The following is a 27,862-nucleotide window of genomic DNA, read 5'->3' as shown; positions in this document are numbered from 1 at the left end:
TGACAGCCATAGTCTCAAGAAAAAATTGGGACAACTTGATAAACTGTACCCAGTGGAACTGATGTAGCCTGCCAATCTAACTCTATTGATTAACTTTTGACATTTCAGAAAGACACCGATGAACCTGTCTATGGTTTTTACTAGCATACTCACAATAACTGTCCTACTTCACATACTTTAGGCAATTATAATTAGTCATCAACTTGAGATTCTAGGAATGACTAAACTTGCTTTGCTCTCAGCTTGTAGATAGACAGACAGATACACACACACACACACACACACACACACACACACACACACACACACACACACACATACACACAGCTGCAACCTCTTTTTTTAGTATTGGAACAAAACATGATGAGATTGAATCCGAGCAGTTCAAAAAGTGGCTCATTGTAGAGAACATTAGATTCACCTTAGTGAACCTTCAGGTTTTCTTGCTTCCCTGTGTCTGCTAGACCCTCAGTCACTTGCTCACCTTAGTCATCATCCACTACTTATAGATCCAAGTATCCCCACCACCTCAGGTCACTCCGACATCTTTTGCAATCACCATTTCCTTAAACATCAGTAAGACTTTTTACCTTTCTTTCATCTTGCATCTTCTATTTCCTCTCCGTGTCTCCTGGCATCCCCTCTGCACCTCAATTATCTCCTCCTCTTCCTTTCTCTTCTCAGAAATCCTGCCTATACCTTCTGCCTCACTCTTGACCGTTCAGCTTTTGATTACACCAATCACAGCAAATACACCTTCATACAGTGTTCAAATACCCCACAACATTCTCCTTTCATTGCTTCCCATTCCTCTGTGACTCAGTTTCCTTTCCTTTACATGAGATTAACTCTCAAATAGATGCTAAATTTACCTTTGGGCCTTTTTTTCTAGGGAAAATAGGCAAACCTGTAGTTTGGAGACAGATATTTTAGAATCTATGGTTGCTGTTTTTTTTTTTTACATGATTGAGTGCGTGCGTGTGTGCATGAGTGTGTGTGTGTGTGTGTGTGTGTGTGTGTGTGTGTGTGTGTGTGTGTGTGTATGTGTGTGTGTCCCTATGGCAAGGCATGTATGTAGAAATCAGAGAACTACTTGCTGGAGTCTCTTTTGTCCTTTCTCCATGAGAGTTCCCGGGATCAAACTCAGGTTGTCAGGGTTGAGAGCAAGTGCCTTTCTTTATGCACAGTCCTCTCTCTGGCCTGGATCTACACTTTGTATCTGTAGGCACGACAAATGCAGTTATCCTTTCCTACGAACATGTACTTTGATCATGTGGACAATCACTTTAAACCTCTACTTTAATTCTTCCTTTTCAATTGTTTATTAGTACGTTCACAATAGATACTAAATTAATTGTTATGAGCCAGACGCCCAAAGAAATGGACAGACAAGGTAAAATTCATGCTTTTGTCTATCTGAAGACCAAACTAAGTTTGGGTAAAAGCTATTTCCAAGTAATTTGAAGTCAGGAATATGGTGGGCCACTTTAGATTTTCATCTGAAATTTGGTGAGTTTGAAAGAATCTAGCTGATTCTCCATAATTTATGCTTTTCAGGGTGACATTTAATTTCAGCAAAATAAGTTCATGTTGTTGGTTTAAACTTTAATGGCTGGTAGGAGATGTATGGTAGAGAAGCAATGAGGTACTAAGGGAACTGGTGGAAGTTTGTTTTGAAAAATAAAATCAAAGTTTTACATTTTCTCTCAGTATAAAATATTTTGTAACATCTGAACTACTCACTGATGCTTTGGTGTATATAGATTGTATAAGGAGCATGCCATGAGATGCTGAGGTCATTCCGGTGTTGCTGAGATTAAAAGTGAAGTCCACCAGTAGAGAGAATTGGAGAGATGCCTTACAGGAAACAAAAGTCTACTTAAATGCACTAAAGTCAAGTTGGGAAGGTGGGGTCCAGGGTGGTGGTGGGTGGATCAGTGTCCCTGACTAGACAAATATTTGTAAGTAAACATATCTTCCAGTGGCCAACCTGCTTTTCTGGCATGCATGCTTCTGGGAACCGGATGCAGGCTCCCCCACCCTTGCTCAAGCATCTGGCACAGCCTAAGGCAATCCCAACATTCCCTTTAAATAGAAACAAAAGTACACAGTTTGGTTTTAAACAATACTTACTCTTACATTGTAGACAAATGTGGTAAAGAACTATTTAGGGTCAAGAGGTTAAAGACCTACAATAAATCACCTTTGATAAGGAGAAAACTGTGTCTCTACTTTGTGCATATATATATATAGTAGTAAAGACACTTGTACAACCAGCCCTTTCCAAAGGGAAATCTACATGATGGGACCATTGAAGAGTCCTGTCTTCATCTTGATCCTCCACCTTCTGGAAGGGGTTCTGAGCAATTCCCTCATCCAGCTCAACAACAATGGCTATGAAGGCATCGTCATCGCCATCGACCACAATGTGCCAGAAGATGAAGCCCTCATTCAACAGATAAAGGTGTGTTCTAAGAGGCATTTTTCTATGCTTTGTCAATTCTTAGCTAATAGTAATCAAATCATCAATAAGCATAATATTGTGGTAAAGAGAACACGATTTGTCTTGGCTCCAGTAACTTGACTTGGCAAGATATTTTTATGTCTGGATCTCAGATTCTTTATCTATAAAAGGAAAGCAGTAACTCTTTACCCACCAGGATTTTCATGAGAAACAAGGTGAACGAGATGCACATAAATCCAAGTTAGATGTGCTGTTGGCACTTAAGAAACGACATCTGTATTTTCTGGCTGTAGGCTGTCACTGAAAATTGTTTTGTTCTAGGCAAAGGCAAATTCAGCTGCATTTAGGGGACACTGGTAACTGCACAGCAGATAATTTCTCTGCAGGATGCTACCAGCACATAGTAGACTGTCTTTTTATTCTACTTGTAACTAATCTGTGATGCTAAATAGGAGCCTGAGGCACAAGTTCTAACTTAACCCTTCCAGTGGGCAGAGACGCTGCATATTTTCAACCTGGAAGCAAGGGGTCAGCTCAGAGCTGCCACGGGTTGGGGCGGGCATGGGCACACCTTGGCACCTCTTCTGTAAAGGGAAGAAAGGTATTCAGAAGCTCTTTGTCCTGGAAAAGCTGGGAAAGTCATCCAACCTGTCATCAGGTAGCTGAAAACGAGAGGAAACACTTTCCGACAGATCACCCTGGAGTCCTCGGTCTGCCCACAGCACATCCACGGTCAGTGCTGTGGAATGGGTGAGAATCCTCTGCAAAATGGGTTGATAATAAGTCATTCTCTTACAGAGCCTGGGGAGGAGCGTACGAAAATGCACACTGGTACCTAAGACACCGTAGGAGCTTAAAAAACTGTAGTTCCGGGCACTGCTTCCCAGCTCCCTGTGGGCGTGTTTGCTGTTTTGTTTTAGCGGTGCTTTTACTTTATTGTATTTCTAATTGTTTATGTTTGTATTTGTTACTCTCTTTCACATATTAGTTTAACTTGTTTGTGCATTTCATTATTAGGCAGTATGTTACCTTTAGTTTCTTCTTTAGCATTTACAAATTCACGTTCTTCTTTGACAATTTCATAATGTATATCATGCATTGTGACTAGCCACCCCCACCCTCTGTTCTCTCCATCCCCGTCAGCATCCCTCACAGTCCCTGTGCTAGAGTCATGACCTCCAGTTTTGTTTAGGGGCACTTTTTTAGTGACTGTCTGTGTGACACTTGGGTGTGAACTATTCATGGGACCCTGGTGAGGTCACCAGTGAGCACACAATGGGAGGCAGTGACTGTTAATCTACCTAGCAAACAGTTGGGCAGTGAAGGTTAGGGTCCCCTGAGCCCCTCTTCCGTTAGGCACCTTTTTACCCCTTCTGAGGGAGGGTTCCTAAAGTCCAGAAGACGCCCAAAGATGCCTCACAAAGCAAACTTGGAAAAGTGGAGTGTGGGTGAAGAGCCATCTCTGTCTGCCAGGATTCCTGGCCCCCGTATAACTCAAACAGGTGTGGGGGTAGAGGGTGGTACCACTTCCCAGCAAGCCATGCTGCCTAACCTAAGCGCCTCAGACCATCTTCAGTGCAAGCAAGTTCATGCCTGAAACTGATCAGTTGTCAGGAACCTGGCACGGTGAGCTTTTGATGGCCACAGCAACAATGAAGAAAATCCTGGGAGAAAGAAACAAGGTAGCAAATGGAAGAGACGCACAGCTGTCTCGGGCCAGTACATTTCAGGGACGTGCTAGGAGAAACTGGCACCTTATCTCCAATAACAGCAGCTGGGCCTTTCGTGAAGCTTTGAGCCTTCAGGGTGCTTGCCCTCACTGTCTTCGGTGAGTTTCCTCCTGAAAAATATTCATGTCTCACCACAGTTATTAAATTGGCTTTCCAATATGAAGAGTGACTGAGTTATGTGAGCTAAGTTGGATTTCACTACTTCCTTCTGGGCAACAGGAAAACAGTTAAGTATGATGGTGTCCTGAGGGTCCCTGCTCAGAAAGAGCCAGCTCCTGCTCTTGGATATCCCAGGTGCGAAGAGTTCAGGGAACATGTCCTTCCCCGTGACTGCAGCTGCCTTTCTTGACTCTTCTTCGACCTTTGTTCCAATAATCTTTTTGAGGGGAGATTCCCTACCCAGATCCCTTGTTGGGACACATCTCCTAATTCAGCTCAGCTTCAGCAAGACGGTGTTCAAGGATCTCCTACCTGTGTGTGGAGTAGGGGTGCTACAGTGCTCTGTCCACCACTTCCGTGTGTGGAGTAGGGGTGCTACAGCCGCTCTGTCCACCACTTCCAGCTCCTGCCACTGGTCCATGCAGAAGCCTTGGGAGGACATTCCACAGATGAAATTTATTTTCTCTCTCTCTCTCTCTCTCTCTCTCTCTCTCTCTCTCTCTCTCTCTCTCTCTCTCTCTCTCTCTCTCACACACACACACACACACACACACACACATATACTAATGACAATGGGAGTATTTGGAGGTGTCTCTTCAATGCACAGAGAACCTGGCTTGGCACTCATGTACAAGTTTGTCATTCGTCATAATAATTTGCTCAGTCAGTCAATTAGTCTCTTTTATTCATTTATATGACAAATATTTGCCAAGCACTCCATTATGTTAGGTACCAAGAATCCAGCTGCCATCAATGCTTTATGCTTGTCCTTAGGGAATACTGGCTCATCCAGTACACAATGTCCCACACCCTTCTCTCATTTAGAGTTTAAAGGTCTATGTGGACATGATGTCATGCTCTCAGAATATAGAACAGGTGACATATGCCTCTATGAAAGCATATAGACAAGTGCATTTACTTCATGCCACTTGCTTTTTCTTCTGGAAGGCATCAAATAGTCACATTTCACAAGTGGAATCATACTCAAGTACTCAAACACAGTCAGGTTTATACCCAATCACCAATCATTTGGTGATTTTTTTTTTTAATTTGGGAAAATGATAGCATGTTAAATTCTTCCAGTGGTTATTAAAATCTGGGCTTTGGGTGATAGAGATACAAAGCACTAAGCATGCTTTCTAACTTAGAAAGGGAATAATTATTGCCGCTATTTGAAATGGGTTAGGCTTGGAGAAAAAAATTCATTCCCCCAGTTTTTCCACTGAGAAGGGCAGGCACAAGACTCAGCTCTGCATCTTTAGCCGAGCACAGCCTCCCCTCACCACTATGGACTGTCTTCCTCCCATATCCTCTCCAACTGGGCAGTCTCCTCACGAGGCCCACTCCAGCCAGAACTTGGCTCCTGCAGTGAGCCCTCTTTCCTTTTTGCATTATCCTGTCCCACTAACATCTACAAATTATAACCATTCCCATTAAAACAAACACACCCCATGCCTATTCTCTCATTCCCCTGTAACACAGACATTTCTTAACCTGCTGTCTGTAATCACCAACTCCAGTGTCTCACCTCTCACCCTCCTGACTCCACTCACACAGCACTGCTGTCTGCTTTCTGCAGACTTGGACTTGGCTTATCCATATTGCACAAGGCAAGGTCCACTTCCCAGTCTTCCTCTCATCACCTCTGATTCCCTCTCTTGCACTGACTCTCATCCCCTGCCCGGCTCAGAACGCCAGAGTTCTCCTCTTTCCTTGTCAATGCCTGTTCTCGGTCCTAGCTGAACCAACACCTTCTTTCTACAGCATCGTTTATACCTTCTCTCTACTATCTTGTCATAGTGCACCCAGGGAGTCTACAAGGACACATACTACTGCTGCTCCTTCTTTTCTATGAAATAAAGCTATGCACAATTTGCAAATACTAAATGGTGCTGTTTCCTTAAATCTAACTCTTAATGCTTCACTCAAATGAATGCTGTCATAGTATTTAACATTAGATTTAGCCTAACTGTTATGAAATTCTCAGGTATGTCATATTGCCTCCACTGCTGTGTGGTGTGAGAGCCAGAGAATTACACCCCCAGTTCTCAGTTTCTTTCTCCAAGCTTTATTTATGGTTGAGGGATCAAATGCAATGGGGGCTCTAGATGGTAGTGAACAAGCATTAATGTTAAGAAAACATTCTTCTTCCTAGTGTGTGCTGTAGTTGGGTATTTTTGTTTTGTTTTGTTTTGTTTTCACTCTTTGGAGGCCCACCACCCAGCTCCCAAATAAATACACAGAGATTTATTCTTACTTATGAATGCCCAGCCTTAGCTTGGCTTGTTTCTAGCCAGCTTTTTTTTTTTTTAAACTTAAATTAACCCAATTCTCTTTAACTACGTTTTGCCTCTGGGCTTTTTACCTTTCTTTATTTTATATATCTTTCTTTCCTTCTTACTCCATGGCTAGCTGTATGGCTGAGTCGGTGGCCCCTGGCATCTTCCTCTCCCTCTCCCTCTCCCTCTCCCTCTCCCCTCACTATTTTCCCTAGATTTCTCCTCCTATTTATTCTTTGCCCTCCAGCCCTGCCTATTCCTCTCTCCCGCCTAGCTTTTGGCTGTTCAGCTCTTTAGTAAACTAATCAGGTGTTTCAGACAGGCAAAGTAACACAGCTTTATGGAGTTAAACAAATGCAACATAAAAGAATGCAACACATCTTTGTATCGTTAAACAAATATTCCACAGCATAAATGAATGTAACACATCTTAAAATAATGTCCACAATAGTGTCACATGTGTGATGTCATTTGTGAAGTAGTCACAACAACATTTCTCATGCTGTAAGTGGTGAAATCAGAGCTTAGAACTGGAAAGTGCCTAATGTCCCTCAAGAAGAGGTGGAGCCAGGATTAGCATCTGCCCCTAGAGTCTGTACTGCTCAGCATTGCTCTGTTGTATGATCAACACTCAGAAAGATCGGTCGCTGTTATTAAGGAATCCATATCTCTGCCCAGTTAGACTTTTGAAAGGAAAATACAGATACATGTTTAAATGACTTGTAACTTAGTCTGTTTTCAGTGATGTTACGTATACTCTCTCTCCTCCAGGACATGGTAACTCGGGCCTCCCCATACCTGTTTGAAGCTACAGGGAAAAGATTTTATTTCAAAAATGTTGCCATTTTGATTCCTGAAAACTGGAAGACAAAACCTGATTATGAGAGGCCCAAACTCGAAACCTTCAAAAATGTGAGAACAAATTCTTTTTGACATCTTTTTCTTGAAATTTAGTTTTTATTTCTGTTCATTTGTTTATTTGAGGCAAAATAGTATAGAATGAAATGGAATTGCGCCAAAATCCCCCACCTGTGAGTAAGGTCAACTTGTTTGCTGAAATGGTGTGATCGTCTTTTCTTATCTTTCAGGCTGATATCCTGGTGTCGGCAACTAGCCCTGTAGGTGAAGACCAGCCGCACACTGAGCATGTAGGCGCATGCGGAGAAAAGGGAATCAGGATCCACCTGACGCCTGACTTCTTAGCAGGAAAGAAGCTGAAAGAGTATGGACCACAAGGTATGGACGCAGCTAAAGCATTTCAGCAAGTAACATAACACAGCAATTGTGTATTAACTACTGTATTCCCTTTCTGAGTAAGCCTACAGGTGACAAGGAAACCGGAAATAAAGCCAGTGAAGCATGCCTTTTCATTTAGAACAAGGAGTCAGAGCCATGTATTTCTGAGCTATAACTTAACATCGGTTTGTGAACTTGCATATGTGTGACATTTTACTATAGTGGCTGGTTATTTCAGTGACATGGCATGAAGCGTTAGACTTCTGTGGATCTATGAGCTTTACTCGAGTGAACAAAAATCTCCTTCCTGCAGTTCATAAGATAGCCACCAGATGGTGATAGTGCGCTCAGGCTCTGATTTGAGTTTCAGATTCAGCAGAATTCAATTCTTGATTCTGTAGGATTCAGGAGAGGTTCACACTCCAATTTTTTAACAAGCTTTCAGGTAGTGCTGCATGGGGTACCACTCTCTAGGTAGCAGACAGAATCGTCCTGCGTCATCTCTCAAAAGCCTCTCTCTCTCTCTCTCTCTCTCTCTCTCTCTCTCTCTCTCTCTCTCTCTCTCTCTCTCTCTCTCTCCTCCTTCCCTCCCTCCCTCCCTCCCTCTCTTTCTCCCTCCCTTCCCACCTCTGTGTGTGTGTGTGTGTGTTGCATACCAATTACCCCAGGACAACTGAAGCAGAAGGATCCTGAGTATGAGTCAGTCTTGACTACACAGGGAGACCCTTAAACAAAAGGACCAACCAAAGAAAAAGTTCAATCCTTATAAAAATACACTGTATTATGTCAATATGAGCTATACAGAGCAATCTTTGAAGGAAATATTCAAAGTACATACATGAGCTTTATGCATATACACAAATGTGGCTAGTTATTGAATAACTAGTGTTGTTGAATAACTAGCATTGGAAAACTGATATCTAAAAAAGACTAGACTCCTCACAATCAGGTTGGTTTTCTTAACTTAGGCAAGGCAGAGGACAAGGGCAGGCCATGGTGCTGCCTGCCTCAGCCCCACATATTACACACTGATCAGAAGGGTCTGAACCTTGCACCTTTGTTTTATACTATTCCATCTCATTTCCATAACCGGAACAGAAGATTCCTGACCTATGACCCAATAAGTATGTGTTGAATTTAATTGGTCTAACTATGCTTTTCCTGTCCCGAGCTCATACTAACTGCCACAGCTGGGTATCACACCATTCCTTTAGATAAATTCTTTATATACCATGACCCCAGTCCTTTGCCCTCAAAATCTTCTGCTGCCTTGACAAACAGTTATTTCTTTTCTAGAACTTGAAAGCAGAGCCTAGATTGGAGTTCTTCAGCATGGCCCTCTTACCTAGCTCTCCAAACTCAGCCCACCTGGAACTATAATTCAGAAACATTAAGATACACATAAGTCACTAGGAGTAATCCAAATATAACAGATACTTAATGGATGCCAAATAATCTCTAGATATGATGTGCCCAGATACAACAGGAGAAAAATAATATTGCCTATCTTCATGGAGATAAGCTACGATGACAGAATAAGATGCTAAGTGCCATAATGAGATATGCTCAAACTACAAAAGAGGAGTGTCTGGTCTGCTCTGAGCATGTTAGGGTGGCAGTTGGCTAGATCAGGGCTTGATTTTTTTTCTTAATGCTTTGGAGACAGAATCTCAAAAATATTGCCAAGGCTAGCCTTGAACTAATGATCCTTCTGCTTCAGCCTCTCGAACAGCTAGGGTTATAGGCGCTGGCCACCACTCCTAGGTGGAAGCTTGGTTTTGAGAGAAGAGTGGTAATTACCACTGCAGAGACAGTGAGCGATGCCAACCAAAGAAAGCAAGTGTCAAAGGAACCAGAGGTGAACAAGAGGATGATGTGTGCTAGAGCAAAATACTCAGAAATGAGCTGGGATTAAAGAGCACAGAGGGGAACAGCAGGAAAAAGCTGCTAAGGACTTAACTCTTGTACTGCAAGGCATTTCCACACATACTGTGTGATGAGGCAGCTGCCTGACCAGTGTAGATAACCTCCCGCTCTCATTCATCACCCCATGAACACACAACAAGCCAAAATAAACGTGTGTATTATACATAACTGTACACTTGTCATATTAGGTCATGATAAGGAAAGCAAGCTCCCAATTTTTTAATTTAGAAATAAATAATAAAGCCAAGCAAAACAAGCATTTAGAAGAATTATTTTCTAGTGTGAGGTTATTTTACCACATTTTTTATCTTCAGCTGTTTGACTTTTTTTCTCACAGAGAAGGCCTTTGTCCATGAGTGGGCTCATTTCCAGTGGGGAGTGTTTGATGAATACAACAATGAGGAGAAATTCTACGTATCCAAAGGAAGAATAGAAGCAGTAAGGTGTGTACATTTTGACTTCGCTTTACCAAAATAATTTTACCGTGCAACCAATTTTTCCTTGAATTACTTTTAAAATTCCAGTTTTCTGTCTTATATCAAGTGGTCCTGCTAACTGAGTTCCTACTTTGCGAATCGTGGTGGTGTGCAGAGGCACAAGCAGGTGCCTCTGCTTGTGATCTCTGTCACACAGACCATATCCAGAGTCACTGTGCTGTCATGACCACAGGTCGGTTTGACTATTCAAATCTCAGCCAGTGGGCACCATGGTCTGTTTGTCCCACTTCTCCTTTCTAAGCTTCCACACCATTAGCTACAGCGTCCTCCCTTAAGAGCAAGGCTGATTTGTTGCACATAGCTTTTTGATATCTAGAAATATCTATCAACTTATTCACCCTTCCATAGCTACTGAGCACATCAGCCTACATGACTGCCTTGCCCTCTTAAAAAAAAAAAAGAAGCCGGGCGGTGGTGGCGCACGCCTTTAATCCCAGCACTCGGGAGGCAGAGCCAGGCGTATCTCTGTGAGTTCGAGGCCAGCCTGGGCTACCAAGTGAGTTTCAGGAGAGGCGCAAAGCTACACAGAGAAACCCTGTCTCGAAAAACCAAAAAAAAAAAGAAAAAGAAAAAAAGAAAAGAAAAAAAATTTGTCAAGTCAAGCATGGTAGGTCACCCCTTTAATCCCAGTGTTCGGGAGACAGAGGCAAGTGGATCTCTATGATTTCGAGGCCATTCTGATCTACAAAATGATTTCCAGGACAGCTAGGGATGTCATACAGAGAAACCCAGTCTTGAAAAACAAACCTTTATTTAAACATATTAATAATATTCATTGTCCCTTGTCTTCCAAACAAACTTTTAAGGTATATGTAGGCCCAGAAGTAATCAAAACATGATAGCTGTCCAGAAGTTACTCTTCTCATATATTATAGAGTATCTATGCAATCCAACAGACCATACCTTATTTAATAGAGAAATGGTAGGGACAGCCTCAGCAAGAAGACAAGGGTGGCCTCTATGATCACAGTTGTCTCAATTTCTTCAGGAAGTTGTATCCAATTCAATAGCACACAAAACTGAGGCAGTACACAGCAAGGTTGCTGGGGGGGGAAGAGAGAAAATGGCACTTGCACAAATGAATGTGGCACCTAGAAAACCCAAGGTAGTAAAGTGAAGTTCAGATCGTCAAGGGAAGTCAACAGAGGGACATGATACAAAAGGGTCATTCCACGTGGTTTCCATACATTAGCAATAACTCATCCCGAAATACAGTGGAAAATACTCGACTGAAAATTCAATGGAGAACACAGTAAGAAATGGTAAAGATAAACCTGGAGAAAACTACAAAATGACTTTGAAAGGCTTAAAGAAAACAAAGGCAGGGAGGATGTCAATCCATGAAGTGTATAAAGTCAACAAAAGTTGGTTTATGAATTCTATGAAATTCTAGTAAAAAATGCATTTGTATCTTATTCAAAGACCCCAGCATTCATTCATCGAGATTATTTCTGGAAAAGGGTCATAATAAAATGGACTTTTACTTGTCAGTTTTTAAAAATATTTCAAAACTGAATTAAATAAAAAATTGTCTATTGACAATAATTTACACACACAGTAATTTAACAGAATTTGAATAAGGTCTATGAGGAGAGGTGAGATTTCTTAAGATATAAAGAAAAATTTTAACTATGGGAAAAAATAATAGAATCTGTTACAATTGGATAAACTTATCATAAAAAAACACAATGCAACTTATACATATCTATGTACTGAAGTCTATGCATGTAAATTATTAATATTAATACATCTCAAATTAATAAATATTAATATCAAATCTACATGCAGTGAAAAATCTTTCTATGTGTTCAGATCTCTATGTAGTGAAAGTTTTTCTGTGCATTTAAGAATTAAAATAATAGATGATTGCAGTGGCACGTGTATAATTTCAGCACTCAGGAGGCTGAGGCACAAAAAGGATGTGAAGTCAAGGCTAGCCTGGGCTACATAGCAAAGCCCTGTCTCAAAAACAAAACTAGAGAAAGGCATAATTAAAAGAAAAAGGGAAAAAAATGTGACTACCCATAAATTAAGAATTTTGTTTTACATTAACTAAATAGAGTACAAGGGAAAACAGAAAACAACATATGCTCACAAAAACAAAGCAAGTCAAGCCTTTAGCATCATAGGACTCACTGTGGTACCTTCAAAGCCAGTCATGATGGCAGACACCTGTAACCACAGCATGCTGGAGGTGGAAGCAGGAGGGTGAGAGGTCAACGCCATTGCCAACCACGGAACCAGGTTGAGGCAAGGCTGGGATGCAAGAGTCTTTGAGAGGAAGGGAAAAAAACTAAAAACAAAGACAAAGAAAATTGAAAATAAATGAACCACTAATAGAAAATTATACAAAGAATATCTGATTCATAAAGTAAGAAATAAAAATAACTAATAAACATACAAAGTGATCATACTTACTAGAAACTGAGAGATTCACGTTAGACGGAGATGAGGTCATCTCTGCTTTGCAGGTTATCTCATGCAGTTGACAGCTCCCAGGCATGGAGTCCAGAGTCAGAAATCAAAGCAACTTCCCCAGAAGATGACAATTATCAAAGCTCTCATTTTTTTCCTGTTTCTTGAGCAACTAATTTCATGTTTAAAAAAACATTTTAAGTAAATGATAGACAAACCATATCAAGAGATTTTTAGGATAAGGTCAAAATTTTATGTGAAATTTGATGTTTACACACGTTTTATTTTGGGTATTTAAAAGTTAACAGAAAAAGTAAATTTAGTAAGTTAGGGTGAGTTCATATAATGTCAAAAGATAAAAATAATTAAAACCACGTTGTGTAAGAATACACTACATATCTATATATTAAGATTTTAAATATGCCAGCTCAATAATATTTTAATTAGAAAACAAAACACTGTTATGCTGACACACAGAAAATCTTCCAACAAGTCAGCAGTCATTTATTTCTGATGGTGAAACATGTTTTTCCCTTCTCTTTATAGTTTTTATGAGTTCTCAAATATTCTTTTACACTTTTATTATTTATATACTCAAATCTGTAATTTAAAAATGAAGCATGGGAAAAGTATTCCATTTATAACAAACTCCATAAACATATAATATAAAAAATTAATTGTCAATGAACATACAATCACTGTACAAAAACTGTTTGGAATAAAGAATCAGGACAAGTAGGTAAACACAGGGAAGAAGATATCAGCAAGTCCTGGGGGGAAGCTAAGCAGACTCTTGATTTTCTAGAATGAGGAGACTGGATTGGAGGAGCCTGAGGACTTTGATCCTAACTGGGCTATTATGGTACTATTTATGAAGCCCCTCTGGTACTTTCTAGCCACATAAATGACTGGTATAAACTTAGTGCTTTTGTTTTACGAAGATATGTAATTTCTTCTTGGTTCAATGAAAAAAATCATACAAATTTCAGGTGAGTTATGGATTCACTGCCTAAACATTTAATCTTAATCTGTTTTCAGATGTTCAGCAGCTATTTCCGGGAAAAATGTAGTTCGTTGGTGCCAGGGAGGCAGTTGTGTCGATAAAGGAAGCTGCAGAAAGGACCCACTAACAGGACTGTATAAAAAAGATTGTGTGTTCATACCAGATAAGCAACAAAGTGAGAAGGCGTCCATAATGTATGATCAAACCATTGACTCTGTAAGTGCCTTATTCTTTTCCCCGGTGCTTGTATGAATTTAGTGACGTCAGTTTGGTTTTGGTTTTGCCCAAGTGCTCCAGGGGAGGATCCAGTTTTAGAGATACTAGCAGCTTTAGGGGGAAATCAGCAGTTGGTTCTCTTTGGGATAATCTCGGTTGCAGAAAACAAACATACAGAACTCTTGCTGAGTGTCCCCCAGGGCCAAGTCTTGAGGAAGAAGAATTAATGTGACATTGTCTGTTGGGTTTATAGCCCGAATGTCCAGTTGGATGGCAAAGGAGTCTGTTGACATTTGTCCATTGCACTCTAAGACCAGGGAGGACTGAATGGATGGACGTTCTCCAGGAGGCTAGAAGATGAGGAAAACATCTGGGGAGTGAATGAAGGCAGGGATACAAAGCAGGTGATGGGGAAGGATCCCCCTGGTAAAGAATCAGGAGCAAAGGGATAGGGTGAAGAAGCTTGGGAAGCCTGAGGACTACAGGATAGAGCAGAAGAAACTAAAGACTTAGACTCCACAGCCCGAAGGAAGGAGAGGAGTGAAGGGGAAATCGACCCTTGTGACTGCTGTTTGCTATGAGAAGCTTGTAGGGTGTGAGTAATCATGAACTACACAAAGGGTCTTATAGGGCTACAGAGACACAGCTCAGCTGGTAAATTGTCTGCTGATCAAGTGCAGAGACCTGAGTTCAGATCCCCAGAACCTATGGAAAAGCTAAGGGTGCCAGCGCTGAGAGATGGAGATAGGTAGATGGCTGAAGGTCATTGCCTGCCAATTTCATCAAATAGATGGATTTCAGATTCACGGGGAAATCCTGTCTCAAAAAACTGAGTGTGGAAGGTGACTGAGGAAAGACACCTAACATTGACCTCAGGCCTCCACGTGAACACACTTGCATGTGCACCCACACACATATCTGTACACACAACACACATAGGACACCACATACAATTTAAATATAAAAGTCTTATTAGAGTAAAAGGGAAGAGTTCTTAACCACTGTGGGTTGAAGAAATTGGAGAAATAGCAAGGTGGAAAGCCTGGTTAGTCATGTTCACAGTGTGAAGGAAGGACCGTGAGGACTCGGATGAAGGAGATTTCACTGAATCGAGGTGAGGGGGTGGATTATGAACTATAAGTAGGAAGAAATGTCTAGCTCTTGGTTGTTTTGTTGAGGGAGGAGAGCAGAAACTTCCTGATGTCTTGAACTGGGTGGCAGGGTTCGTAGTGCTGACGTCGAGTATGGAAATGTGTGAAGGGGATGAGGAAGCACCAGAGGAAAGTGATGAGGTCATTATGAAGATGTGGAGTTTGAGAAAAAAGATTTCCAGGTAGATTTTAGAGAGAGCTGGAATGATGCATGTTCGAGGTTGAATGCAGCATGTTGATTAATGGGGTTCAGGAAGTAATGAAATGGAGTCTGGTAGTCTGAAGATGGAGAGACAAGATTGGACAGAGAGGAATACTGAAGAGTGTGGTGTGAAGGATGATGTCTTGGGTAGAAAATCTGAAGAGTAAAGGAAACCACCTTAGAGCAGTTGGGTTGTTCACTGAGATCCAATGAGGCTGAAGACACGGACAGAAACCCGACTTCAGACTGATTTTCCCCAGAAGTGCCATGTACCATTGTGACACGGAGCCATGGTTATAAGCTAGCAGAGGAGCCTGAGGGTGGGGACATAAGGGGGTTGTTTTGTTAGTTATTTTAACAAGTATATGACTGTTATATGCATCATTATATTGGCAATTTCAGGTGGTTGAGTTCTGTACAGAAAAAAATCACAATAAGGAAGCTCCAAATGCCCAAAACCAACGATGCAACCTCCGCAGCACATGGGAAGTCATCCAGGAGTCTGAGGACTTTCAACAAGCCACTCCCATGACGACTCAGCCGCCCACACCCACCTTCTCATTGCTGCAGATTGGACAGAGAATTCTGTGTTTAGTTCTTGATAAGTCTGGGAGCATGACGGTACGTTCACCGAGCCTACATTTTTGGGATGTGGATCATAGGTGTGTGTACATGTATGATACAATCTGGCCCACAATTTGGACTTGGTGGAGAATAAACACAACGGGAGGGTCCAAACCCAGCAATAGCTTTGTCATCAGAAATGCTCATCTTGGACTGGAACTAGAGCTCAGCTGATGAAGTGCTTGCCTTGAAAGCACAAGGACATGAGTTCAAGGCCCCAACTCCCTTAGAATCCCAGCACCGGGTAGGTAGAAACAGACAAATGCCTGTGGACCTGTGATCAGTGAGCTCCAGGTGGTGAGAAGCACACACACACACACACACACACACACACACACACACACACACACACACACACACACACACAGAGAGAGAGAGAGAGAGAGACAGAGAGACAGAGAGAGAGAGAGAGAGAGAGAGAGAGAGAGAGAGAGAGAGCTCACATTGCCTCATTCCACAGACCAAGTATCAACTGTCTCTTCTGTCAAATTAAACTAATGTCAACCTATAAGCAAAGATCTGATTAATAAGCTTAATATTGTTCATATTTTGTTAACACACATAGGTCTAGAGTTCCATATAAGCCTTATTTAGACCTATTACTAATGCATTGTATTCCAATGATTGCCTAATATAGCTTTTTGTCTTTTGCTATTTATGCGAAAACTCTAAAATTTTACCCAAAGTGGACGGCAGGTACGAATGGAAAAGAGGCCATCCAGCTTGATTACACACCAGCTTGGGGCAGTCGCTTCCAAATATCTGTTAGCCTGGTCTGTTGTCCGTCTGTTCATTTAAGGGTCAACTTGACCCTTTTTATTTGCTTGCCCTTGCAGAACGATGGCCGTCTTAACCGAATGAATCAGGCAAGCAAGCTTTTCCTGCTGCAGACCGTGGAGCAGGGGTCCTGGGTCGGGATGGTGACATTTGACAGTGCTGCCTACGTACAAAGTGAACTCAAGCAGATCAACAGTGCTACTGACAGGGACCTGCTGGCAAAAAGTTTACCCACGATATCTTCAGGAGGGACGTCTATATGCTCTGGGCTTCAAACAGCATTTACAGTAAGGCGTGTTCCTTCTGTAATAGTTTGCAACTGTTTGTGATTTTTGCTCCTATGAAATTTTTATGTCTAGTGTTTTCATTCATGGCTGGTGTCAAACTGAGTTCTGTGAGTAAGGACAAAGCGGTGGTCAAGGGGTACAAAGATACTGGCCTCCAGAGTTATCACTAATTCACTTCTTCATGCTTCTGTCTTTTTCTGCACCTAGGCATTCAGGCTTTTCTGTGTGCATGCCTGCAGTATGTCTCATGTGCCTCCTCCATCAGCTCCACTGGGTTACGCATTCTCAGACGCTATGGCAGAATCACCTGTTCTTACCTGATGGTTCAACTCAGTTACCATTGTCCCCCATTGGGAAACATGGAAACTCCAACCTACTCCACGGCACACAGTAATGAGAAATTAGACAAAGGGATCCAAACTGGGCCATAGATCTTATTTCCTAGTACCAGAAGCACTTTGGTCAGACTAAGGTTATGACCACCGCTCTGAGATCCCTAGGCACTGGCTCTTTCCCATGTCCACAGTCTCAGCCCTTCATATATCATCAAGGTCACCTTGTGTAGTGGCCTCCTGTCAGCACAAATAGAGAATGCAGTGGGGACAAGTCCCCTGTCCTGTGCCTTCCCCTCCAGCCTTCTGGCCACACAATCTCATTCTGAATTCTTCATCCAGATAATGGGGGCTGCAAAACTTGATCTTGACTGTTTGCCCTGTGTTTTGGTCTCTTTCCATCATTTCAGTGGTGTGTAGAATCTGGTCTTCTTGAATAGATCACATGTGCCTTTATTTAATTTTCTTTCCATCATAATCTTATTTAACATTGGCAGATGGACTGTCCTCTATAACCTATTAAAAGTATATCTAGGTACACAACTATAGGAAGCACTTTGGAGATTGGGAGTGGGAGGGTCAAAGGTCAAGGTCATCCTTGTCTATATAGAGAGCTTGATACCTGTGTAGGCTACATGAGACCCTGTTTCAAAAATCAAACAACAAAAGCTGTGTGTGTTGAGGGTGGGGTGGGACAAAGTGTCGCTTTAATCAGAAGAAGTATTAAAAGGCAACTACCTCTGTGATCTGGGTAACACTGTCCAGTCAGAATCTATGACACCAGCATTCAGTCGATCTTGTCAGACAGTACAAAGCTAAAGCTACAATCTCTTCTGGGTCCACTGTCCCTCAACTCATTCCTTATGCTTTCTGGGGGTATCTTGGAACCTCTCGAAGCTTCTTGGGAAGGGACCAAATGAAGGAAATTCAAAAGCCCTATACCCTTTCCCAGAACCGCCTGTCTTTTGGACCACCCTGCATTGTCCAGCATCCCTTCTGGGCAGGCTAACAGGAAACAGTCACTGTTGAGTTCCATGATGGTGAAGTGCTACAGGAGTGTCACTGTGAGACAGATGCTCCTCCAACATTCCCAACATACACTTGTTCCCTCTGCAATTGCTCCTTCTTGCCCATGTAGATGCAGTTTCCACAAACACCCTACCCACCCCAAGACTGATTCCCACTCTTAATCGTATCTTAAAAGGTGATTAAGAAGAAATATCCAACTGATGGATCTGAAATTGTGCTGCTCACTGATGGGGAGGACAGCACCATCAGCACCTGCTTTGACCTAGTGAAGAAGAGTGGGGCCATCATCCACACAGTAGCTCTGGGACCGGCTGCTGCTAAAGAGCTTGAGCAGCTTTCCACAATGACAGGTGAAGGAAGATCTGCAGAGACCCACCACTGTTTCTACCAATGGTCCCCAAATTCCAGTGACCTGAGCAGTCAGGAAAAGTGAGACAAGGAAGGATGGGTAATCTCAGCCAATAACTATGCTTCTCCCAAATGACCATTAGAACTGACCACCCATTCTCACTAAGGTCTTGGCTCCAGACCAAACTGCAGAAAGTCTAACTGTGCTACACCCTAGCGACAACTTGGGAGCCCTTCCTGGATACCTTATAAGTATTTAACTACCTGAGAAAGCCAGGAAAGAGAAGGAGGAGAGAGAGGAAGAGCCTAGTGAACAAAGCATAAGGCTAGTTCAGTCATGCAGTGCACAGGCAGTTTGTCCACAAAAGAACAGTATGTCGCAGACAGGTCTCATCTGGCCCTGGCTTCTTTAGCAGAAAGGGTGATTATTTTCTCTTATTTAGGGATAGTATTAGAAATATAAATTATTACTGTTGGAGCCTAATATATCTGCCCATGTTGTCTAGAAGCAGGGCCTGAGATGGAAAATTTGATACATGTGATTATAGAAGAAGAGTTCTCAAAAGAAAAGAAATGGAGGACAGACAGAGCTGGAAACAGCAAAGGATGGAAACAGATCTACACTCTAATTAATCTCACTCTAGTTAAGAGGCCTCTAGACTAGAAACACAAGAGACAGGAGGACTCCCCTTTGCATTGCTGCATCAATCAGTCAATGTGCATTTATTGTTAGAGCAGATCAGACATAAAAATTCTTTTTCTGTGTAGGATGGTCCTGGTGTAAAGCAATCCTCTGGAGAATGAGGTAACCATTGGTCACTAGCAGCCAACCATTGGAGCAAGGAAAACTTGCACTCACCTGGAAAAAGACACAGGAGGGACATCAGAAGCACTATAAAACACTGTCCCTGACTTTGGAGGCTATTTAATAGTTTTCAAGTGACTACTCAAGATGGCTCCATGGGCAAAGGTGCTTGCTGCCAAGCTCATAACCCGAGTTCAGTCCCTGGAACCCATGCTGTGTAAAGAGAGAGCCAACTGCTACAAGCCATCTTCTGACCTTCACACACGCAAGGACACATGCACACACAAATACATAAATATAAGAAATAGGAGAGACTTCCCATCCTCTTCTTTAGTTATACTTATTCTCCATACCCAAGCTTCAGACCTGGTATATTAATCTTTCTTTTACTACACATCCCAACTTTCTGTAACAGATCCTTTGCTCAATATTATTTCCTAATGTATTGTCACACATGCATCTTTTTTGATTTGACATACAAGTTTAAAACCCAGTTTGTTAGAATTGCATTTAAATAATAGGAAGCCAATCAGAGTGGACTATGTTTAATAGACTCTGTCATGTGGAAGCACATGACCTTTAAAATGTAGATACTCTTGGAGATTTGTGCAGATAATTGAAGCAACGTCATGACGGGTGTTTCTGAAGCTATTCATTACTAGGATTGAAAAGTCAGTATCAGTGGGGCATGGTGGTATAAACCTATAATCTCAGTGGTTGAGAGGTAGAGGTAAGAGAAGCTAGAGCTAGAGTAAAGGTCATTCTTAGATAAATAGTGAGCTTGAAGCTAATTTGAGCTACAGCAGACTATGTCTCAAATATATATATATATATTTATATATATCTATCAGTATCAACTTCTGAGTTAATATGCACATATATTTGACATTGATCGGTATTATCTATCCTGCTATTTTAGCTGTGGCTACTTGCTTCCTGGAAAATAACTTCTGATATCATAATTGCATTTTAGGAGGTTTGCAGACATATGCTTCTGATCAAGCTCAGAACAATGGTCTTGTTGATGCTTTCGCAGCCCTTTCATCAGGAAATGGAGCTGTCTCTCAGCGCTCCATCCAGGTTGGAGTTCTTACTGTTTGGCTTCTCATGTCTACTTATACTCACAGACTAGATGCTTCGAGTTCTACACTCCTTTGTGTATTAATCAAAAGTCAGAGTCTTCAGCATGACATCAAACATTATTCTCCAAATGCAACCTTCCTTATTTAAATGAGGCAGTTGGCATTGACTTATTTTGTAAGAAAATGAAATGACTTATATAAAGTGTCCAATAATTGCTCATAAGCATTTGCTAACAAGCACTGATCATAATAGGATTGGCTTGTATTGTCTTCAGAACAGATCATCTATACATTTTCAAGGACAAGTGTTCAGACATGATTTGCCCTATTTTTCCATTGCTCGAGTCCCTATGATTTGCCATGACTTTTCTGTAGCAAAGAGGCAGCACTTTGCACTACAGAAACCCCGTGTAGTCCGTTCAGACTCCTAAATCTTCATCCTGGGTCTTCCATTTACTGACTTTGAGTGAAGAACCTTACCTCTGAGTCTGGAGCAGAAAGCTTCTCTGGGCTTGTCTGGTTCTAAAATGCTGAGAAGCTCAAAGTATCTTTCAAATATCTTGGGACTATCTCTGAGAAGGACAAATGGATTGCAAAGTGCTCTATTAGAGTAACTGCAGAAACTGCATGTGGAATTTTCAACTAGAGAGAATAAACAACCAGCCCAGTGTGAATCCAAACATTCACAATCCAAGTTTGAGTAAACACGAAGGAACAGTGGCACATTAAACCTGGATGAGAGATTCAGAACAATAGGATTTGGGGTCGACTGATGTGCTGTGTTTCCAATCTAGGGAGACAGCAATGGCTCCTATGTTGGTTTCCTGCAGGAAACTTAAAAATAAACTCAAGGGTCATCTTTTGCAAAGAAAGGAATGTGCCCCAGAAAAGGAATTCAGCAGCTTAGAAACTCCCAGTCACATTTATGATTATTATTTTTTTTTTTAATTTAAGAAACTAACAGGGAGGGAAATGGAAAGGTGAGCTGGATTCGTTTCCTAGCCTACCATGAGAACAAGAGTCCTGTACATCCAGACTCACTTGTTATCTACCCATAATGGCTACCAAATGGCTCCCTGGCCATTACCTCTTCTAGTAGGTGTCAATTTAGAGATAATGAATTACTACAGAAGAGACAATTCTCAAATCACATTTTCTACAGAAGCATTGTTACCTTTTTCCCACTCCAGTCCCTACTCTGCAAGAACCCCATTCTATGCCAAACAGCAATCACCTGGTTCGCTGCTTTATTTCAGACACCTTCATAAGGACTGCCATGATGCTTAACTCCATAATTTGTCATTTTAGTTTATATCATCTATCCATGGGTAAGAAATGAGTACAGCCAGTCCCCCTCGGGTTTAGTGTAGTAAGAGATGGGATGTTTACACTCGTAAAGCAGAATGTGATGGGCACCAAAGGACAGCCAGGGAGAAAACTGCATCGAAGCTCATAGGAAAGAGGTGACTCCTGTGTCCTAAGAGACAGACATCAGTGAAAGCTTCATGAAGAAGGCAACATTTGTACCAAATTCTGGAGGAGCAGTAAGACTCAGGCAAGCAGAGAAAAAGTGATGATGTCTAGGAGAAGCAGAGAGTGTGAAGTTTGGGATTCATAAATCCTTAGAAGGAGGTGGTCTTTTTGTTGGAGAAAAAAATACCATGGAAACTTGAAGCTGGAATAGTAACGTATAACTGAATCCTAAATGACCCTAAATATCAAGCAAAGGACTCAAGAACACATGCAGGCCTTTTCATTGGCTCCTGGCGGTCAGGACCTGGTGCTGAGACTGTGAGCTTTAGGCTGGAATGTCCAGGAAGTAAAGCGTTTGTCTTCTCAACAGCTGGAGAGCAGGGGAGTAAACCTCGAGAAGAACCAGTGGATGAACGGCTCAGTGATCGTGGACAGCACAGTGGGGAAGGACACGTTATTTCTTGTCACCTGGACAACACAGGCTCCTCAAATTCTTCTCTGGGATCCCAGTGGAACAAAACAAGGTGGTTTTGTCATAGACACAACCACCAAGATGGCCTACTTCCAAGTCCCAGGCACTGCCAAGGTATGGTGTCAGCTACAGTCAGCTTCCTTGCAGACCAGACAAAATTTTTTTTTTTACAAATGACTGTAGATTTTTTAAGAGGGTTGAGTATTGACTTCAGATGAAAACTCTTCGTTCATTGAAGTCAGTCTGCCACTTACGTCAAGAGAGAGGAAATGGGTAATTTTATGTCCCCAAATAAAAGGGAAACAATTGAACTTCATAGCAGTCAGGATGACAAATGATCCTCGATGCTCTGGGATTATGAAAATTATTTTCTATCCTTCAGAAACCCATGCCTTGAAAACTCCAGGTAGTGATCAGTGAGGACACAGGTTTTGGGCCTCATTATCCCTATCTAGCTTTGTCTTGACAGTGGGAGGCATGTAGTTAGTCCAAACACATTCAAGTTTGCCTTGACTGACAGAGTCCCAAGGACACCCACATCTTTTCAGATGTGCTCACAACACACTGTGATCACATAGGCGTTTGTTGTAAGTCTTTGTTACTCACTGGGAGTATCTGCATCTGTTTTGGTCAGGTTGGCTCTTGGAAATACAGCCTGCAAGCGAGCTCACAAACTCTCACTCTGACTGTCACCTCCCGTGCAGCAAGTGCGACACTGCCTCCAATTACAGTGACCCCAATAGTGAATAAGAACACAGGAAAGTTCCCCAGCCCTGTAAGAGTGTATGCAACTATTCGCCAAGGAGCCTCACCCATTCTCAGGGCTAGTGTCACAGCCTTGATTGAATCTGTGAATGGAAAAACAGAGACCCTGGAATTACTGGATAATGGAGCAGGTAACCATTGAAGAAACTGGAAATTAGTCTTCTACTAAGACACCACTGTGGAATAGCTAATGGGCATGGTCTGGTGAGAACAGTTGGTAGTAGGGAACCTGGTGCTGGGGGCTGGCTAAAGAGCTCTCAGCATCCTCATACATGTTTGAAAACATTGGGGAACATGAGGAGAGGTCCAGTCTTAGCCTCTACAAAGCCAAAGTACATTGACAGTTTGAATTCAATAGGATTGGAGATTGCACAGAACTGTCTGCCTTCCAAACTAAGGAAAGGGAATAACAGCCATTTTCTGTCAAGTCCATTGCCTCCTCAATATGTATGCACATATAAACATATATATCTTCATTTTTATGTTCACCACACACTTTTTAGGTGTTATTCTCCCTCCATTACTGGTGAAGAAATACTGTCACATTTTAACAACCGAGATAAATTCCAGCACAGATCTAGATGATTAATATATCCATGTGAACTTTAGGTTAGGTTCAATCCCCAAGTGAGAAACTCTGCCCATTTTTCTTGCATTTAAGAAATCTATAAGGAAGAAATACAATTCTGTATTTCTTTTTTAGAAGATGTCTGTTTACTGTGACAGGAGTATCTTTATTAGAATGAATTTTGTAAATGAATTCCCTGGGGAGAAATTGTTTTTCTTCTCCAATCATGTACATACAGCAATCTGATTTGACTTGACAGATAATTAGTGAGTTGATAGTTCAAGCTATCAGTCATGACAGAGAGGTATGAAATGACAGTTCAGTGTGAGAAGATTTACACATAAGTATATATACATGTGCACACACAGTGTAAAGAAGCATAAGGCCTCATTCTGTACATAATCAAGCCTTATAGTCCCTTGTAAATAATGCTCAATTTCTCTGTTTGCAAAATGTTAACCCACATATGGATTGAAAATACAGGTGTCAAGTTGCCTTTATGGTATTCATGAATTCCTTCATCTCCTTGTCAAGGTGCTGATGCTACCAAGAATGACGGTGTCTACTCAAGGTTTTTTACCGCTTTTGATACAAATGGTAGATACAGCATAAAAATATGGGCTCTGGGAGGAGTTACTGCAGACAAACAGAGAATGTTACCTCAGAAGAATGGAGCCATGTACATAGATGGTTGGATTGAAGATGGTAAGTGATCTGGAGACTTGACTGAAAGACTTAGGTCTAGAAGAATCATTAAGCCTGTGAGGAAAAATAATACAAGACACCTATTGATTTCTGAGTCTCACCTCTATCTTATTGGTGTTTGGGGCTGGGTGATCCTTTGTGTTGAGTACACTCTTACATTTTGAAAGATTCTGCTGCATCACTGGAATCAGTCAATCTACTAGATACCAGTAACAGCCTCACCCCCAAGTTACTACATTCAAAAATGTCCCTAGTCATCTTCCATTGTCCTGTAAGAGGGCAAAATCCCCCCCCATTTGATAACCAATTACGCAGATCATAGCTTTTTACCACTTTGGTTCCAAATCACAGCATCTACAAAATAAAATATAATATCTCTATGTGCTTTACTTTCTTCCACCGCAAAATAGACTCTTAGAGGGAAGCCCCCGAGCCCACAGGTAGTCAAATAGGAAAAACAAATCTTTAAGAAATAAGACCATTCACACCACTCTGGGTTTAAAACACCTGCTCAAGATCAGAGTGTATTAAGAGCAAAAGAGTCTAGGACTTGCCTTACAAATTAAAACCAACAACAAAAAATGTTTTAAATAAGTGGAATTTATGAAAAAGTAAATTCTGAATAATCCCATATTCTGGATGGAATACCTTTACTGAACATGAGTTCTTAGAGCTTAATTGACTTCACAAACCATAGCAGTTTTGAGGCATAGAATTAGTTTTATATAAGAATATAAAGCAAATTCTATAATTCCTACATGAATAAATCCCCAGGTATTGATTGAGACAATTGAGCTGAATGTGGGTGGCATATATCTGCAATGTTAGCACTCTAGAAATGGAGGCAGGAAGATCATTGAGTTTGAAACCAACCGGGGCTACATGTAAAGCACTGTCTCAAAATAAAAAGAGAGAAAAAGTACAAGATTCTTTTAAAAGCATAAAGTTTTGGAACCCTTAACATAAATTATTTCAATGAGAAATTGTAATCAAGTAAGAAAGATAAAACACAAATATGGAGAATGTAAAAAATAGCCTAAATTAAACAATCAAGGAAATTCTCCAAAACCAAGGAGATTAAGTAGGAAATAAATGAGAGAGACTATGGCACTCACAATATTATCAAAGTGATAAGCGACTTCTTGAGGCAATGCCATGTTTAAACAGAGATAGTATTTAAACGGACACTATAGAAGACAGGAAAATGAGAGGCCAGTGACACAGCTCGGTGGATAGGAGAGCTTGCTGCCAAGTCTAGTACCTGGAGTTCCATTCCTGGGATCCACATGTGGGAGGAAAGAACCCACTCTTGCAGTTTGACCTCTAACCCCCACATGCCCCTCTCCTACACAAATAACTGACTAAATAAACGAGATTTATAAATTAATTAATAATTAATTAAATGAGAGAGGGAATATATTTCTAGGGCAAATGTTAGAAAAATTAGTTTTCTCCCAATTGTAATCAGGAAACACCTGTTAGGTAAAGAAATGTGGACATCCCTTTGCCCATTTTCTTCTCTGCAACTCGATTTGGTGTCTTGTCACCAAACTTTAAAGTGGAGTTTGTTGGTGGAAGGAGAGAAGGATAAAGGAGAGGAAAGAAAGACCCAGTAAGAAACAGAACACTAGCCTTTAAGTGGAGTTACTCTTCATATTTTGAATATTTTTTTAACACAGGTGAAATAAAATTCAATCCTCCACATCCTGAAACTAATAATGTTCAAGACAAACAACCGTGCTTCAGCAGGACATCTTCGGGGGGATCATTCACAGCCTCTAATGTCCCCTCGGCTCCCATTCCTGACCTCTTTCCACCTTGCCAAATCACCGACCTGAAGGCCAGCATCCAGGGGCACAACCTCGTGAATCTGACTTGGACGGCTCCTGGGGATGATTACGACCATGGGAAAGGTAAGATGAATGTGGTTCAGGCCCTAAAGAGGAGTTGACCAACCAAGCGGTTGCAGAGCCAAGGTTGGCAGCTGTGTTGAAGGCAGGAGGAGACAGAGGCAGGGAATCTTGGATGGCTTCTGAAATTAAAAGTAAAGATGTTAAAAGTACAAGAAGCTGACCTACCTAAGGAATAAGATACTTTATCTCAGAAAAAAAATAAAACTTTGGGATTTTTTTTTAACCAATGACAAATGAGGTTTTGTAGTGTCTCTAGAGAAGGGTTAGGAATAGAGGGTAAACGTCTTCAAAGAAAATCTCCCAGTCCTCTAGACTTTGACTTTAAAAGTATCAATGTAGAAATTAGGTCTGGGATGGAGCCTAAGGCTCTCTGTTTCTAGCATGTATTTTTGTAATGTGTGGACAATAGCCTGATCTAATGAACTGGAATCTATTTTTTACCATTCTCTGAGCACATTAATGTTCAAGAAACACTAGCACCAAAAACCCTTGTCCAAACAATGAAGTAACAGGCCATGAACAGCCTTCTTCCTCAGCCAAACACCATGCTCCAAAGAGCATGTAATCACAGAATAACTTTATATTCAGCACTTTGTTAAGAGTAACAAGTACACATACTAGGTAGAAACCCTTGCAAATATGGTTTACTGGTTCCATCTATTCATGGCAACTTCATGAGGTAAAGATGTAATCCCTAACAGACATTTAAAGCTCAAGATTTGAGAATTACAAGTCACAACCCCCCTCATTCTTTTTTTCTCTCTCTCTATTTGTATTTTAGCTTCCAAGTACATCATCCGAATAAGCACAAGTATTGTTGATCTCAGAGACAAGTTCAATATCTCAGTCCAAGTGAACACTACTGATCTCATCCCCAAGGAGGCCAACTCTGAGGAAATCTTTCAGTTTGAACTGGAAGACAGTAGTTTTGGAAATGGCACAGATATCTTCATTGCAATCCAGGCTGTGGATAAATCCAATCTGAAATCAGAAATATCTAACATTGCGCGGGTATCTCTGTTCATCCCCACTGAAGAGCCACCCACATCTGAAGACACAACTCCTCCTTGTCCTGATATTAGTATCAACAGCACCATTCCTGGCATCCATGTGTTAAAAATAATGTGGAAGTGGCTAGGGGAAATGCAGGTGACGCTAGGCTTGCACTGAAATTTCAGGAGATAAATAAATCATTCCTTTCATTGTAGAATTTTCTAAGATGTATTTTAGACTTCCTGTAGGGGGCAATATAGTGATATGGGAAGCTCAAGATCTGGGTCCATGTGTATTAAAAATCATCTGCCCAAATTCTAAGGTTTAATCATTGCTCAATCCTTGAATGGTAATTGTGAATCCTTGGAAGAACCAAATGTTGCTTGTACCAATAGATTTTTATTTGTACAA

The 27,862-nt window shown here is 41.3% G+C and overlaps 1 protein-coding gene across 1 annotated transcript; it reads left to right on the top strand.

The window, feature by feature from the left end:
- Positions 1 to 2,299: 2,299 nt before the first annotated feature.
- Positions 2,300 to 27,628, top strand: Clca1 (chloride channel accessory 1). The gene is made up of 14 exons (XM_052731423.1): positions 2,300 to 2,464; positions 7,404 to 7,544; positions 7,721 to 7,868; positions 10,132 to 10,237; positions 13,745 to 13,925; positions 15,681 to 15,899; positions 16,739 to 16,966; positions 18,503 to 18,677; positions 20,454 to 20,560; positions 22,406 to 22,621; positions 23,142 to 23,403; positions 24,375 to 24,545; positions 26,225 to 26,458; positions 27,240 to 27,628. Exons 1-14 carry the CDS (start codon positions 2,300 to 2,302, stop codon positions 27,626 to 27,628), a joined length of 2,742 nt encoding a protein of 913 aa, XP_052587383.1.
- Positions 27,629 to 27,862: the final 234 nt, after the last annotated feature.

The sequence above is a fragment of the Peromyscus californicus genome, unplaced genomic scaffold (assembly GCF_007827085.1).
Source record: "Peromyscus californicus insignis strain IS unplaced genomic scaffold, ASM782708v3 Scaffold_9__1_contigs__length_137607984, whole genome shotgun sequence".
In the NCBI taxonomy this organism is placed as follows: Eukaryota; Metazoa; Chordata; class Mammalia; order Rodentia; family Cricetidae; genus Peromyscus; species Peromyscus californicus.
This window is presented reverse-complemented; position numbering and strand designations above follow the sequence as displayed.

What these genes read in the sequence shown, in the direction of transcription:
- Clca1 (XM_052731423.1), top strand. Translation starts at nt 2,300, where the DNA reads ATGATGGGACCATTGAAGAGTCCTGTCTTCATCTTGATCCTCCACCTT. An exon ending in GGAAGAATAGAAGCAGTAAG is followed by an intron (nt 10,238 to 13,744) that starts GTGTGTACATTT and finishes ATCTGTTTTCAG; the next exon opens with ATGTTCAGCAGCTATTTCCG. An exon ending in GGCTTCAAACAGCATTTACA is followed by an intron (nt 16,967 to 18,502) that starts GTAAGGCGTGTT and finishes GTATCTTAAAAG; the next exon opens with GTGATTAAGAAGAAATATCC.